Source organism: Chelonus insularis, unplaced genomic scaffold (assembly GCF_013357705.1).
Source record: "Chelonus insularis isolate UGA/USDA-ARS -01 unplaced genomic scaffold, ASM1335770v1 contig_88_pilon, whole genome shotgun sequence".
Taxonomy (NCBI): domain Eukaryota; kingdom Metazoa; phylum Arthropoda; class Insecta; order Hymenoptera; family Braconidae; genus Chelonus; species Chelonus insularis.
The window spans coordinates 4549287-4566447 of record NW_023276776.1 but is presented as its reverse complement, the minus strand read 5'-3'; the positions used below and the strand labels follow the sequence as shown (position 1 = coordinate 4566447).

Here is a 17161-nt window from a genome sequence, read left to right as displayed (position 1 = left end):
TTCGTGAAAATCGTTAATTACTTGTTTAAATAAATTATAAACTCCCATGATAATAATTATAATAGTGATGTAGTGTGTATCTTCCCTATTGCTCACAAACAAATACAATCCAATATGTGGGATGCAGTTGTAATGGACAGTTTTTCAGCTTTTGAAGTCTGCCTGTGCTTTGTACGAAGACAGATTTCCTATGTATTTTCTACGACTTATTTTTCTACGTGTAAAGCATTTCTACGAAAGCTGGACAACTGTTTACAAATGGAATTGCCTTTTGAATTAACCGCGATATTTATGTAATTCTTTCCATTAACTAATTAGTTAATTAATTATATTACATTCATAATTCCATATCAGAGTAATTTCTCTTTGTCACCCTGCGTTGGACGTGTATGATACTTGTATGCTAGATTAGACTGGAATAATTGAAAAAAAATACTTAACAAAAAAAAAATAACTAAATAAATAAATAAAAATATGTTTGGTGCATTACTGTGGAATATTCGCATTCGCTTGAGCTTAAGCACACAACACACAGAATCTAGCTGCCGATTATTTAAAAAAAATGAAAGCCGTGAAGAGTTTATTGATAATAATAATGTGTGTCGAGTGAGTGATGATGATAAGAGATATGGGAAATAGAGAAACATAATGCGATGATTATTGATTAAACTCTATATTTAATTATACGTTAAAGATGGAATGGGTTATTAATGACTTTGTTAAAGATTGTGCTATTATGAAATAAGAAAAAAATAAGTTATTCCGATGGTAAAGGCCTAAAGATTGTTTATTTATGTAAATGGGCATAAAGGAGAGTGAAGGAGAAAATGAAGAAAAATAATTATAAATAAATAATAAAATAAATAACAATTAATTAATAATTAGAAGAATTAAAAAGTGGGTCTGTAAATGCACGTTGACGAATCTCAGAGGAAAAAAAAACTTGCCATACTACTGTTATATGACTTAGTGATATTCGCGATTCTAGATAGACTGAGCCAATAAGTAATGATATGATATCTAGAGTGTAAAGCCATACGAAGGGTGTACGAAAAAATAAGCACCCCACCGAATCGTCATGTGTTTTAGCGTGAATCACAAAAAAAAATGTTATAATAGCGAGTGTTACAATAAAGTTTTATGCATTGTTTTCCTTTTTCACATCTATATATTCCTCGACGTTCTTGATGATCGCTTAACTTTCTTGTAGACAGAAAGCTGAAACCCTAAACGATTCGGTGCCTGATATGTCAGGAGAGATTTAAACACAAAAAAAAATTGTTACGTTCAAGATAACGGCCGAGTATTAGTATTATTATTGTCATGAGCATAAAGAAGAAAATGAAACAAACCCTGTCACCGTTACTCATCTACCTCTTTTTAAACATTGTCATTTACTATCGTTGAGTTATCTTGCCTAAATGGTCTCTATGAGATATGATTATCATCATTATAACTAACAAGATACATTTTCATTGTTGAATATCATCGGAATTGATAACAAAAATTGAAGATGTTTTTATTTCATCCAATGGAATAACTTTTAATGATTTTAAACTATTGGGATTGATTCTCCAGTGCATTTAGTCTTGTATTTAAATCGATTGTTATAAATATGTATTAAAGAATTGCAAGATTTAGTGTATTAAACGATTCAGCATTTAGAAAAACTGTATGTGAGCCAGAGAGCGCACAAGAGCTGTTAATAAAAATAATAATTCTCAAAATCAACAGAATATTGTGAGATACGAAATAATTAAAGAATATGTTAGAGTGATAAAAACGATAATGAGATGTAACGGTCATAATGATGATATTTTTTATCAAAAGTGCTCAGCGAGTTCTGTACTCAACACACTCACTCTCACTTACTCATTCGCAAACATCTATTATAAAATATGTGCTTTATATAGTTTAACAAAATAAATAATTTGAAAGATAAACGCTATTCTTTATTTCCAAACCCTCAAACTACTCATGTTATTCGTTTTTTTTTGAGCTAAAAATATACGGTTATGTCAGCTGTTTGAGAAAATCGAGTAATTTAGCATCTCGACTTTATTCACTACAGAGAAAAATAACATATGCATGAGGAGTAATTTATTTATTTGACAAATAGAAGTACGATGAATTGTCACAAAGCATGAGTTTTCAAGAATTATTCCAACAATGTAACGTGTATAAATATAATTTATTCTTATCGTACAAATTCTAACATGAATAATAATCGATGTTTAAATTTAAATGATCGTTCAAAAATCTTTGAAGCAATTTCCTTGGACTTCAATTCAACCAACCAGAAAATTATCTACTGCATCAGCAAATCCGTTTTAACTTTTGCAATTAATAATTCTATTGGTTTATCACATTCAAGTTTTGATTCAAATTCTTTCTCCAATGTAATAGCAGCTTCTGCAATTTTATTGTGTTTTTCAATTTCTTGAGCATCCGGGAATTCATTAAGAAGCATGTGTAGCATAATATTCAACTGTGCTATCGATCTAGCAGAGATGCGAAGGATCACTTGTGTGCTTGCTACTGATAAAAATTCAAATATACAATGTCTCAGCGATTCAGAATTCTTGGAAATATGAACATCTGGAAGAATCTCACAAAAATCTTTCTTTTGAAGGAAATTAAGCAGCTTAATGCCTCGACCTAGTTCTCCATCAAGACTAATAATAATAACCTTTTCAAAGGATGTAGCTTTCATTGCTAGAACACTTTGATTACGATTTGTCGCATATCTAGGCGTCAACGATTTATCCACAGCTTGTGAGATATTTAATGAGAAGCAACTAATCGGAGTTTGCAGTTCTCTACCATCAAGTGTATACATAACAGTACCAAAAGCTTTGACTTGAGTTGTATCTTGGAAATTAGGTAAATCCAGCACTGTTACTCCAACTATTTTTTCACTCATTGGATCCAACTCACATGTTTTAGACCATAATGACTCATTAACAGTCTCCCAAAAACTTGTCACTCCTTTTATCTCACTCTGTCCTGAAATCATTATGTATAGCTTCGGTTTCTCGAGAACCCTAGAAAAAAAATTTGAAAAGTTTATTTTAGATAAGTTTGACATATAGCTTAGAATTAAATAATAGACTTGAAGAGAATATCAATGTTTAGATAAATAATCAACGTAGAAAAATTCAGTAGTTCGAGTAGTTGACAGGAGATAGATTCGAAGGGGAAGTAGGTGGAATATAATGACATTTTTGCCTGACTGTCTGGTTGAAATGATAAGAGATAATAGCTTGGAAAAAAACATGAAATATGAATTGAGATGAATTTTTAACAAAGTATTTTTGTGGTTTTATGTTTTTGTAAACTCTTAAGTATATTTGATACAGATTATTTTACCAATAAAAATTTTGAATTCGAATACAAAATAGGACACATTAGCATCCTGACAATTTGACCAGAGTAAAGCGGATAAAAATAAATTTTGATGTCAGCACACGCGTTTTAGAACGTTGAAGAATCTCAAAGGTATAGTTTGTCTTAGTATCTTGTTTCAATTTACATAAAAAAAATATTCACATTAAATTATTAAATTTTTAAAAATTTCAGATGTTTATATACTTTTTAATCATTATGCGAATGTTAATATCAATATTTCACGTTAAAAGATGACATTAATAGATATATTCAGTACATTATGATTACTCAGTAATAATTACTTGGTGAGTATATTTATATTTTTTCAAGTAAAAAAAATTTTAAATTAAAAAAAATGTCTATCATGAAGGAGATTTAGATGAGATGAAATATTATATTTGTCACAAAAGTGTTCATTGATAAAAAAAGAAATTAATGTCTATTTTAATTTGATAATATTATCGTAAAATGAAATAATATTTTATTAATTCAGGATTCCTTACTTTATTCTAAAGTTTCCCTTTGAACAAACCTTTCTTTGAGAAATTTACAAGAAAAGACTAAAGTTCTTAAAAAAGTGAACATTAATTTAATATTTCTTCAATTTAAACTAGCTATTCATTCAACTAAGTTTAATAAACCTGAATTGATGATTCGTGAATAATTATTTAAGAGTAAGTAAATAAAAAAAAAGTGTAATAAATTTTTTTTTACAGCAATTACTTGTAAAAAGATGAATAATTTTTCATAATCCCAAAATCCATTATAAAAATAATCTCATAACATTGTTGAAATGCATTAAAATAGGAAAGCAATATCAGTTTATTATTTACGGTTGGATAAATTCATTGCGTAAAAGGAATGCAAGTAATTCAATAATGTCACTGCAGAATGTTTAACCTTGCAAATCATTCAAAGCAATAAAACTTGATAGTCCCATATAATCGAAAATATCGTTTCATGATAAATAAATAACATCTATGATATTGTTCAATTTTAGATACTACAATGAAGAAGATGTTTATTTCTATTCTCCGAATTGAATAAAAGTCAAGAGATTTATTCACGCCTGAAGCTCTTGAAGCATACTCTGCTCTTTACGCCACGTGAATTTTAATACCATTTCAACGAGTTGTATCAGAGTTACTATGTTTAGGCCTCATTGGCGTTTTCGAAGAACTTCAACTCGTGACTATAATTTAAAAATTTGAAACAGAGATGCGGTCAAGAGAAAATTACGCTTGAAAGATCAAACGAATCAGGAAGATTAAATGATCTATTGAATCTTCCTATTTGCATCCACTGATTCCAAGACTTGAGTGCTATTTTTTCTACTAAAGTTCGATTAGCTGAAGAATCTTGGCTATTACGAATCGGTATGCATCGCTGAAATTCTCAAAATTGCAACATCTCGTGATTGCTCAGCATTAATGTCTAATAAAATGCCGAATAGTTACTCATTTCCGTTACTCTGCATTCAAACTTATTTGATCTATTTTTTTCAAGTACTGTCAAGTATAACATATACTGTTTAGATATCTTTCAACTCGTTTCATTTTTCTGCACCTATTCTTAAATCGCGCTTTAATTCTCAGTCATTTCCATCTCCAAGTCTTGTTCTCTCAAATGAAAATCTCGCGCTTGCGCCTCCAACATCCAGCGGTAAATCGACCCGCGAAACAACCGGCCAATCCACGAGATTTCTTTACAATGTATGCGTCTGTATGCGGGTGGTAAACTTGACAAGGAGAGTCCACCACTTACTTTACTAGAACTAGTAGCATTGACGTGTCCACGACAGACGCCTTGCGTCGTCCTCGTCTTCATATTGTTATAAAACCATAGCTACATCACAACTAGAAGTACTCGCGTGTTTGGCACTCTCAGTGCTGCGAGGAATGTCGATCTGAGCACACGGTACCTTTAGCTCTCTTGGTTTTATTTCATCTCATGAGTGTATTTATATTTGGTTCTCGTTCATCTTTATTCTTTTACCAGCATCACCATCATCATCATCATCATTTCATTCTCTCAGTGTCTCAAGTGTGTTCAGTGTTAAATATACAACTAAAATAGATAAATAAATTAATAATAGAGCATGTCATTATGATTAAAGCATGATCAAAATATTGTATCTCTTTTAACTAACCTGATACTTGAACTGAAACTCCAGGGTTATTCTGAACCATCTAGATGTCAAATTATTCAATGATCAACTCAGTGTCATATAGATGAAACAGTAACCTGAACTTGGGCGTATGTCCGTGGAAGGTAAATGTAAAGCTCATAGTAAATATTAAATAAAATCGAATAAAATAAATCCAATAAATAAAACCTATTAGAAGCTGCACTTGAATTTGTCAATTGTGTAACATGTTGGAATTAACTACGAACAAATATATGCATTAATCAATATATAAAATCTTATTATTTCTTATTTTAACAATAAATTATTCTGTATCACGTGTACGAGATACAATGATTGAAGTTTATCAATGGTATTTATCAAATTATTGAAAGGAGAAAATAATACTAATTTTGTTATCACTAGCACGTGGATGTGAAAAGCGCGACCATACATACACGCACATCAGTAGGAATTAATTAAGAGAGGTGTGTGAATATATAGTGGACGAGATCTGTCCATGATTGCATAATAAAGTCAATTATGCATGAGATCATCTTGTATAACACTCTAAGCTTTTTGAAATTCATTTCATAAATATAGATGCTAATAAAAATGCAATAACAATCTGCAATTAGTCAAGTTATCATTGATATGAAAAGATAATGATAAAGTTGTTGCAAACTGCATTCCAATTATTGTAAATGTTTGTTAATTTATAACCCAACTAGATCATCGGTAAAATAGAAGAACGAAATGTTTTAAAGCTTCAATGATGAATAATTCAGTATGATAAAGTTTAATAATATTCACTTGTATCAAGTATGATAAGAATGTTAACGGTAAACTGAATCATATGAATAATGAATGATTAAGGGAAAAATTGAGAATAACCACAGCTAATCATATTTCCAATTAAAATGCACATAAAGAATAGAATTATCATTATAATCACATGTTGTAAACCTGAGGTGAATGTTCAACATGTTTTTGTATTCCAGTCCGATATGAGTACCGTAGGAAAAATATCCATCGAGATAAGATGACATCACGTCGTCATGTCCTTGCGAGCATCCGCAGGACGATTATTGTTGCCGCTGTCCTCGCACTCATCATTCTTGCCCTCTCGACTCAAGATGGTACAAGTAACAGCGTTCAATCATCATCGATAGTAGAAGTAAGTATTTAGTTTCATTATTTCTTGATTGGTATTTCCTTACATCTATATTTAGCTCACTCTGTCTGCTCACCCTGAGTAATATGAAAATTGTGGAAATTGAATTATAGATTTTCTCCATCATATGAATGAAATAAAATGATATAAATTATTTGATTGAGTGAAAATATTCTTCTGGCTGATGAAAATGACCGTTGACTACTAGTCAGCTTATCTACCAGTCTAGTAATTGAATTAATTACTCAACATGTGTTACGTCAATGTTGTACTCTAAATTTCCCGAACTCTTTCCACTTTATTCCGTGAATGTTGAAAATAATAGAAAAAGTTCAACAGCATTTCTTTAGAAAAATTTTTTTATGCTACAACTCATCAACCTTTTTCTTTTCTTGTGGCTGAAATAAACCCAGTTATTCATGTAGAAGAACTAAGAGTTTTTTCCTTCAACAGAGAAAAAATAATAAAAGTAATATTTCTGAATAGATGAATAATGATTGCTATAAATCAAAGCTTTGGGTAAACGTTTTTATCATAAAAAGATAGAATGTGAAAGTCAGTTTGAAAAGATTAAAAAAATCTAGCAAATTCTTAAACTTAAAATTCTTAAGTTTTAACTGTTAGGTCAATAGCAACTTGAAGAAATAAAAGCATTAATTTGAAAGTGCAAGTTACTGAGAAAATATAAAAGTCATTTTTTATCAAATTGCATATAAGCTTAGGTCTGTAACAACGACGCGAAAAGTCTGCGCTCTGGCAATATTCCAGGCGCAATGCGGCAGGTGAATTCACTACAAAACTCTCGATTACTCATTGTCATTATCGCAATCATTCAACAAACTCTATTATATGATTGATTTCTAAACTACTAAGCTTCTTAACATTAAACCTATCTTATGTCGTTTAACAACGATTACATAGAAGAATTACGAGTTTTCTTAATCTATGAAACCAATTAAAAGTAGGTCAATCAATTTGTTAAATCTCTTTCATTGATTTGAAGAACACTTGACAGTTCTAACAAACAATTTTTCACCGCACTATAGCATTCAATGAAGAAGAAATAATTAAAAATGCTATTGTTACAACTTCAATTCCATAAAAAATTCTATAATATTTCTCATAAAAGTCTGGTACTTTTTATATAATAACCTTTTGTACATTTTCTGTTAAAATTATTGCCAAAGAAAAAGGCTTTCTTCTACCAATTCAATGACTTTAATCATAATCATAGTAATAAAGTAATATAAAATAATCATAAAATGAAATTATTTTATTATTTTTAGAAACTTCTTTTTACGGTTTACTTCATGACAGAAGTTTTAATATTTGGAAATAATAAGTTGTTTATAAATAAGCTTTACTCATTCAAATTAATTTTGTGATCAATGAACAAATATTTCATGTTACTTCTATTGATTAAAAAAATATTTAATATATTTTTATAACTAAATGAATATCGTGAGTGTTAACAATTATACTTATTTTTTCAGTTATTTTTATAAACATATCAACAACATTACTAATAATCACTTCATCAATAATTCAAATATGATTGCCGCGGACAAACATAAGAAATAAATTTTCTGACAGTTGAAGGATGAACCAATAGAAAAAAAAAATTACACAGTAAATGAATTATGCAAAGATGAACCTTTGTAATTGTTTTGTCAGACTTTTCAAAGAGTATTTGAGATGTTAACTTAGTTTTTATCATGACCTTAACCTTTTAAATGTTATGTGTAATAATAAATACAAAAAAAATATATTCACATAACACATCAATGATCAAATCCTATAAAATGATTAAGAAATTTATCGTAACAATTATGAGTGAATTATAATCAACAAATAAACTTTACAATGTGCATCCTCTTTACTTTAAATGTATCGAACGCATGGCCCACATTCATATTTGTAGGTGCACAAAGCAGACCGTGAAGAATCAATAAACGGAAAGCACCATTTCTGTACTTAAATTCCAACTAGCATGTTAGCAGTGAACTTTTGATTATTGCTCTATGTTATTCTTCATTTATTCGATACGGCTAAAATAATATGTATGTTGGATGATATATTAGAAGATCCTCAAGTTAGATATCTAGTCAACAAATCAACTGTGATAATCAATGTCGCCATACCACTGCTACATGCTCCACTTTAATATTTCATTAGTTTCTGTAACATTATAAATTTTTAAATTTCCATTTAGAATATTAACATTTATTTAATAATTTAAAAATTTAATATATAAATATGTAGATACTAAATCTAAGAAATAAAATTTAAATCTGTAAACTAACTTACATAAGTTGTATTTTATGAGTAGAGTAAAGAAGAATAAGGTATATTGTTGGGAATCAATAATATAAGAATACTAAAGAAAGAAGTAAATAGGAAGATTTTATGTCTTTTTTTATTCGAGTAGTTTGATATGCATGCAAACTTCTACAGTGCCTGTATAATTAGTCCTAGAAGAGATACTGTGCAAGAACAACAATTAAAGTTGACGTTAAATGTATTTGAAAAAAAAAAAAACTTAAGTAAAATTCTTTAGGAAAACACGAAACAATTAATTTCCTTCCTTGAAAAAATAAAGTTTTTTATTTTAAATATAAATATAATTTCCGTAAAAAAATTTATATACAAATGATAAAAATGTAATTGGAATTAAATTCTTGAAAGTTAAAATTAATGTAACTTAACTATTTAATGAGTTTCCTTGCCAAGCAAAGAAAGTTTTTCAATAAGAAATTATTTTAACTTATTAAAACTTATATAAAAGCATTGGTATAATTTAAGATATTTCAGTTGCAATTAATATTTATTAAATAAATTATAAAAAATAGCATTAAAGAGTAAAAACACGGTTATGCATAATTTGTCATGAAAAAAGTTAAAACTTCCTCTTTACTCATAATTAATTAATTAAAGAAACATTAATCTGATTATTCTGACAAAGCTTTACTTATTTATGAGGGAAAAAAATTCTAGAAGATAGGAGACTCAAGAAAATAAAAAAAATTTAATGTAATTAACATTGAGAGTTAAATATAGAATTCGGAAACTGATCGTATTTATTAAAACTTTATCTAAATCACTAATTATAGGGGAAAAATGGGGTCAATCGTAAATATTCTTGCCAATAAAATTAAATTGTTTTCGAAACAAATGGAAATGCTCGTTTAATAATAATAAATTCCAGACTTTAATTGGGTTCAATTAAAATAATTGGATAATTTACAGAAAGAAACGGCTCAATCGGCCGAAGAGAAACTGCTCGAGATGAAAACCATGGCTGAGACCGAGGCACGGCTGATAGATAGACGCAAGTTATTAACAAAAAGATGCTCCGAAGCTGGCCTAGATCGTCCTGGGAATGATTCTCTTCATCGCCCCAATGCTTGGGAATTTTTTGTTAATCGAGATTATCATCTCATTTGGTGTAATGTCTTTAAAGCTGCTTCTACTTCCTGGATTTATAACTTTAATCGTCTTGCAGGGTACAACTGATTTTTTTCTCATACTTTTGAAGCTCGTTAATTAAAAGAACTTGCGGGTCATTAAGAAAATTATTTACTTATCCATAGATACAGTCCACAATTTTTAAAAGCATCTAAAGCTGTACCAGTATCATTAGCAAGGCAAAGATATCCAAGACCTACAGCTGATGAATTATCACGATATTTGAATGACAGTGTAAGCTTCCTTATTGTAAGACATCCTTTTGAACGTCTCCTCAGCGCATATAGAGACAAACTTGAACAAAGTTTGCCCAACACTCTACATAGCAAACTTGGAATGCGAATAATTAACCAGTTCCGATACAAAGTAAGTTTCTTCATCAACTAATAATTTACATATCAAAGAAAATTTTACCAATTACCTTAAATTCTTCATCATTGGAAATCAATACTGAGCATCATTTTTTCGTTCTCAAGGATCCAAAACATCGAACTAAGAGAGGTCCTAGATATCCACTTTTTGAAGAATTTGTCAGGTGGCTTTTGTGTGAATGGCAAGCTGGTAATGAACTAGACATGCATTGGACACCGATTATCAGTTTTTGTACACCATGCCAAGTTCGTTTTGACATCATTGCTAAATTTGAGACACTTCAAGTAAGTAAATACAGATCTCATATCTGATAATATAAAAAATGATTTAGAAAGATTTTTTACACATTTATGAAAGAAAATTACATGAAATTAGAATCACAGCGATTTAAATAATTGTTTGTTGGATTGATAGGATGATCAAAATTATATCATAAAACATGTTCACTTGGAACACTTGATAAAACCAGAGTGGAAAAATCCTGCAAGAGGTGCACAAACGAAGGATGTTATGAAGAAATACTTTGTACAATTATCCAAAAGTCAAATTACTGATCTTTATGAAATGTTCAAGTAAGTTTATTATTTTTTACAAATAATTATGAAAAATTATGTTTTCATGTTAACAATAATTACTATTATTTTAGATATGACTTTGAACTCTTTAATTATTCACCATCGGAGTATATTGAATATGGAAAAGACCACTCAATTCCTAATGAGTGTAGAAAATAACATTATGATAGAAAAACGTAACTTCTTAGTTCGAAGTACAAAGAGCTAAACAATTTTCCAAGTAATTAAGATTAATCAATTTTTTAATTGCAGTACTAAAAAGTAATTTATACTAATTATGTGTAATTTTATTCAAATATTGTTGGATTTTATATTTTTTTACTTTCAAAGTTGATAGTTGTGCAAAAATATTTTTATTCAACACCTTAACTCTAAATAATTAATGTATCAAGTATAGTATCATTTTTACGTATCATAGAAATTACTTGTTTGCAAGAATGCTCACTTAACCACAAGGTAAATTTAGTAAATTAGTTCCTATGAAACAGCTTCCATCATTAAAATTAAGAATAAAAAACTTAGACAGTACTGCAACAAATAATGATCAATTAAATGTTATCGAATATAAATGGCCTAAATTTACTAATTGTTTAAAATAAATAAAGAATAGATAAGTCGTTTAAATAAAAGATGTACAACATCCTGTAATATTAAAGACAGTTTTTGATTATTGTTCTATTTAGATAATTATTCAGTACTCTAAAGCAATTGTTATTCGATTGTAAATATGTAAATTTTTAATAGTTAGATAAAAATATATGTTTTTCATTAGACATGTTTTTTCATTGTTTACTTGACAAACAACTTTTGCATTTACGTATGATAAGAAAATATCGTACGGTTTACCTCAGTAACTTTTTTTAGCATAATTCCGAAATTACACTTCATTTCGAAAACTCACCTTGTCCAAATGAACGTAAACACTTATTCGACGCTGTAATAATTGGATATACTTTGGTGAACATAAAAGTGATATTTTTAAAATAATTTGATATATGGTCAATGATGTGAAATGAAATTATGCTGACTAGTTACTATAAAGTAGAATTCCTGAAGTGACCGTGACACCCATTAAAGTTATGCAATTTTAGATTACGCATTCGGTCACTATAATTTTTGTTATCATCTAATGCCGGTCCTTGTAATGTTGCATTTGTTCATTTGCAAATAATACCTCATTCAGTCAACTACTATGTTATCTGCTTAAAATCGATATGAGCATAGAAATCAATTTGAAGAGGAAACTATGGCCAAGAACCTTTCGCTTCACCGGCAATTATCGTACATACACAATAGTGATATTTATTACTTTTTTCATTACTTTGACGATCTATAGCTATCACTATACTTCAACCAACATCATAGATGTAAGTTTAATTAATCATTATTTTCATTACGTTGTATAGAGAATAATTAAATTTTTTCCCCAAGGAATTAAAAGCATTCAGTGAAGAAAGAGAATCCGATAAAATTATATTACGGTTTGAACGACGGCGTAAACATCTAAATGATGAATGTAAGAAGTTTGGCTTAGATAAACCAGGAACTGATCACAACCACAAACTTAACGCTTGGGAGTTTTTGATCAATGAAGAGTATGGTTTAGTGTATTGTAACATCTTTAAAGCAGCATCGTCATCTTGGTTATATAACTTTAACTTGCTCGCAGGGTAAGTTTTCCTGAGTATTTTTTAATTAGTGGTTGTAACTGGAACTCAAATAAAAAATTAACAGGTACAGTCCTGAGTATTTAGAGAACGCTTCAAAAACACCGGTTAGTTTAGCTCGAAGCAAATACCCAAGACCATCCCGTGAATATCTCCAAGAAGCTCTGAATAAACATTTGAGTTTCATTATTGTTCGTCATCCCTTTGAACGGCTTGTAAGTGCATATGTAGACAAATTTATAAAAAACGCAAAGAAAGAATATTTTCGAAAAATTGGAATGAAAATCATTGAGGCAACTAGAACAAAGGTAATTAAGTCATTTAAATGAAACTTGAGAAACTATGAAATTAAAGTTATTAAAAAATTTATTCTTTATGCATAGTGGAGAGAACTAAATGGATCACATTTAACAACACTTTCTAGTGAAGTAAAAAAAAAAATTGAAGAACTAAAATATGTTGATGATAGTCTACCTCCAACTTTTGAAGAATTTATTAGATATATTATTTGTGAATCAAAATCTCATAATAGATTGAATGAACATTGGGAGCCTATGACACCATTTTGCACTCCTTGTCTAGCAAACTTTGATCTCATAATGAAGTTTGAAACTCTTGAAGTATAAAGCTAATAAATAGATAAGAACTGCGTCATACGATTGTTATAGAGTGTTTTTTTTTTTATTTATTTCAGGAAGACCAAAACTATCTAATAAAAATGGCGAAGTTAGAAAAAATTATAGAACCGAAATGGAAAAATCCTACTAATAAAGAACATAAAAATATTAGCAATACATATTTTTCTCAAATATCAAACGAACAACTTTATGACCTCATGAACTTATATAGGTAAGTATCTTAGAACTTATGTAAATTAATATGACTTATGTGAATAATGTAATTAAAACGTTGCGTGATTTTCCAGATATGACTTTGCATTGTTTCAATATTCATCGGATCAATATTCCAATTTCGTTCAGAAAAACCTTACAAATCTTCCGTGTTACTCTGTTCGATTTAAATATTTATAAAATAAATACCTTATTTGAACCTACCGATTTGATAGATTTTGTAATTCTACACCTACAACCCATTGATCATCAATTATTCTTTGCCAAACATTTCCAACATGTAGCAGTACTTTAAGGTCTTCATCGAATTTTTTTTTTTTAACAACGGGCTCATAATTAGCATCAAAGAGCTACACAGAAAAGCATAGAAAATTTTTAAATGTAATTCCAATGTCATAATAATTACAAGAGTTACTGAATGATTACTTCACAGTCGGAACCAGAGCTGTCATCATTGTTGTCGATGAAATATGTACATGTTTTAGTAAGTTTTCGTATAACTTCTTTAGTAACAGATTGAACATTAATTGTTTCATTTTTCACACGTTGAATACAATCACGGACGTTATTTAATTGTTCAATTAAATGATCATCAACGGGATTATAACTACACGGTACCTCCGCAACAGGTGACTCATCGTCACTGACGAAAAGTATATCATCATCTTCAAAAGAATCCATAATTAATTAGTATAATTAAGCTATTGAGAAAAACTGTCAACTTTGATAAAAGATAATATTTTCGTTTCAAATTGGTTACACAATGTTGACACTCAATGTAAACGACGCCATATTCACATTTTGACTTATCACTATCCCGCCATATTAACCAAACGGTTTGATTTTTCATTGTAGATGTCATAACCTTACTCTTGCTCGTGGCAATTACCATCTACTGATAATGAATCATGCGCCGTTATTTATTTTGTCAAATAGATGTCGCTACTAAAATAATCTATAATCATGTAAATATAACCTATAAGCAACCATAAAAAACGCTGAGTTTATGCATAAACATTACGCTTTACAAGCAAATAATTTATTAAAATTATAATCTGCATTATTAATTATTATATACAATTTGAATGTTGGTTCATTAAATTTATTAGTGCACAATGGGAAAACATGAAGTTGGAACACCCAAATATATTGCCAATAAAATTAAAGCTAAAGGTTTGCAAAAGTTGAGATGGTACTGTCAAATGTGTCAAAAACAGTGTCGAGACGAAAATGGATTCAAATGTCATACGATGTCGGAATCTCATCACAGACAAATGCTCTTATTTGCTGACAGTCAACATAAGTATATGGATCAATTTTCTAGAGAATTTTCTGATGGGTATTTGAATTTACTAAAACGTCAATTTGGTACACGTCGAGTATCTGCCAATAGAGTTTATCAAGATTATATCACAGACAGACATCATATTCATATGAATGCTACGATTTGGTACAGTCTTACAGCTTTTGTTAAATGGCTTGGTCGCACAGGAAAATGTGTTGTAGATGAAACGGAGAAAGGATGGTTTGTTACATACATTGATCGTGATCCAGAGACTCTAGCAGCTCAAGAACGAAAAGCTAAAAAGCAGAAAATGGATAAAGATGATGCAGAGCGTATGATGGAGTTCATCGAAAAACAAGTTGAAAAAGGCAGTCAAGAACAAAAAGATACTTCTGATGACACAGCTACACCATTGATGCGTTCGGAAGAAGATGGTCCTTTAGTTTTGGAGCTGAAACTTAAACCTAGATTACCCCAAGTAATGGGTCCACCATTGAAACCACCCAAAAAATTAATTAACGATCGTGATATAAAAAAAGAACCTATCGATTCAAATGAAGGAACCAGTGATGAAGGAAATGTAGATAGAAATACAAATGATTCAGAGGAATGTGAAAGTCATTCATACAGAAGCTTTAAAAGAAAAGACTATGATGAGGATTCTGCTAGAAAAAAGAAACATAGTAAAAGAAAATCAGAAGAGCGTGAAGAAAAATCTACTGAAGGATGGCTACGAGAAGGATTAGTTGTTAAAATAATCACAAAAAAATTAGGCTCGAAATATTATAAAGCTAAAGGAGTAGTGCAGGGTCCAATGTTAGATTCTGGATTTGTGGCTAAAGTAAAATTATCTTCTCCAGAAGATGTAGAAGGACACGTGATAAAAATTGATCAAGAATATCTAGAAACAGTTATACCAGCGATTGGAAAAGAAGTGATGATTGTTCAAGGAAAATATCGAGGTTCCATAGCTACAGTTGAAAAAGTTAGAATTGAAGAATTTAGCGTTGATGTTGAAATTATTAAGGATAATAAATACGTGAAAAAACTTCCTTATGAATATATTTGTAAATATGTTGGCTGATGATCATTCTAGATATAATTAATTTATTGGAAACAATGTACATTATTTAAAAAATTTTATATTTATTTACAAAATCAAGTAGATTCACCAATAAATTTAAAATATTCTAATGGTGTCATAAAATTTTCTTCATTTATGTAGTATTTCCAACCATTCATAACATGAACATTTTTAATCAAAGGTATCTGTACAAATTTATATTTGAGTGACATGTCTCCTGGTTTAACAATAACTTGTCTTCCACTTTTAGAAACAAGTTTTGGTAAAATCATATAATATTTGTCGTTATGATGCCATATTCTCAATGCTGTTCGTCGACACCATACAAATCCAAATACATTATAGCATAACAGAAATAAATAAATCATATAATGTTCTACTTCTGAATATATTGTAATATTGTGCAAAGTACTTCCATCATTCTGGTCAGGTTCATAAAGAGGATAGTCCAATTCACTATCAGTATAATAATAAATTCCAGACAAAATAAATATCAATAGAAACCAAGACGAATTGTATGCAAATACTATAAGTTTCGATATTGCACAATTGTATACCAGTTGAGAATCTTTTGGTATATTGTCTATCGACATGAACTTTTTAATTTTTTTCTTATCTCGTCCAAAAAGTGCCTCATTATGTAAAGATATATTGTATCTTTGAGGAATTTTATTTATTTTAGTTATTGATGATAGTAAAGGTAATCGTTGATATACTTCTTTGAGCCTACTAACTCGACACAATGTCCAAATTATCATTGTTAAGTAGTAGCTGAAAAAAAATTAATGAGGCTTTAAAATTCTCATTAAAACTTTGAATAAAATTTTCCGAATGGACATAAAAATTATAAACACTATTTTTTTGTAAACAATTATATTATTTATAAACTTAGACATGATAATACAGTACATACTTTTTAATTAATTTCACAAATGTAAAAGAAAGTTTTGAATAAAACTGATGTAAAAGATTTACATGTAAAGAACAGCCTTGTTTTTTGTATAAATTATACAATTCAACAATTTGTATTAGATTTTTTGAGAAATCAGCGTGATCCCTTCATGTATAACCAGAGAGAAGTCTTCTCTCTGGTATAACTATACAAAAAAAACTATAAATACATAGTATATTTGCCGCACGGTTCAGTAGACGGCCAGTTTTGCTACTTTCATGTTT

The 17161-nt window shown here is 29.3% G+C and overlaps 5 protein-coding genes across 10 annotated transcripts; 3 read left to right on the top strand and 2 right to left on the bottom strand.

Moving 5' to 3' along the window:
- Window positions 1-2007: 2007 nt before the first annotated feature.
- Window positions 2008-14416, bottom strand: LOC118072139 (uncharacterized). Its single transcript, XM_035091777.1, has 3 exons — window positions 14043-14416; window positions 13821-13966; window positions 2008-3044 (listed from the first exon to the last, which is right to left on the bottom strand). Exons 1-3 carry the CDS (start codon window positions 14295-14297, stop codon window positions 2309-2311), a joined length of 1137 nt encoding a protein of 378 aa, XP_034947668.1. The 5' UTR covers window positions 14298-14416; the 3' UTR covers window positions 2008-2308.
- LOC118072142 (carbohydrate sulfotransferase 11-like) lies at window positions 5149-11813 on the top strand. Of its 4 annotated transcripts, none has more exons than XM_035091781.1 (8): window positions 5149-5304; window positions 5561-5658; window positions 6514-6689; window positions 9933-10189; window positions 10277-10517; window positions 10628-10807; window positions 10938-11095; window positions 11170-11813. In XM_035091781.1, exons 2-8 carry the CDS (start codon window positions 5646-5648, stop codon window positions 11255-11257), a joined length of 1113 nt encoding a protein of 370 aa, XP_034947672.1. In that variant the 5' UTR covers window positions 5149-5304; window positions 5561-5645; the 3' UTR covers window positions 11258-11813. The 4 variants fall into 4 exon arrangements, with proteins under 4 accessions (XP_034947672.1, XP_034947671.1, XP_034947673.1 ...); XM_035091780.1 differs by having other exon boundaries at window positions 5155-5430; XM_035091782.1 differs by adding an exon at window positions 5939-6000 and having other exon boundaries at window positions 5155-5658.
- LOC118072140 (carbohydrate sulfotransferase 11-like) lies at window positions 11879-13821 on the top strand. Of its 2 annotated transcripts, XM_035091778.1 has the most exons (6): window positions 11884-12465; window positions 12530-12768; window positions 12833-13073; window positions 13149-13385; window positions 13460-13614; window positions 13691-13821. In XM_035091778.1, exons 1-6 carry the CDS (start codon window positions 12313-12315, stop codon window positions 13794-13796), a joined length of 1131 nt encoding a protein of 376 aa, XP_034947669.1. In that variant the 5' UTR covers window positions 11884-12312; the 3' UTR covers window positions 13797-13821. The 2 variants fall into 2 exon arrangements, with proteins under 2 accessions (XP_034947670.1, XP_034947669.1); XM_035091779.1 differs by lacking the exon at window positions 13691-13821 and having other exon boundaries at window positions 11879-12465; window positions 13434-13611.
- Window positions 14417-14600: 184 nt separating the features above from the next.
- On the top strand, window positions 14601-16079 carry kin17 (kin17 DNA and RNA binding protein). Its single transcript, XM_035091450.1, has one exon. It carries the CDS (start codon window positions 14732-14734, stop codon window positions 15983-15985), a length of 1254 nt encoding a protein of 417 aa, XP_034947341.1. The 5' UTR covers window positions 14601-14731; the 3' UTR covers window positions 15986-16079.
- On the bottom strand, window positions 16024-17074 carry LOC118071949 (uncharacterized). 2 transcript variants are annotated; one of them, XM_035091452.1, is made up of 2 exons: window positions 16961-17074; window positions 16024-16756 (listed from the first exon to the last, which is right to left on the bottom strand). In XM_035091452.1, the coding sequence occupies exon 2, from the start codon at window positions 16741-16743 to the stop codon at window positions 16060-16062; it is 684 nt and encodes a 227-aa protein (XP_034947343.1). In that variant the 5' UTR covers window positions 16744-16756; window positions 16961-17074; the 3' UTR covers window positions 16024-16059. The 2 variants fall into 2 exon arrangements, with proteins under 2 accessions (XP_034947343.1, XP_034947342.1); XM_035091451.1 differs by having other exon boundaries at window positions 16028-16756; window positions 16899-17074.
- Window positions 17075-17161: the final 87 nt, after the last annotated feature.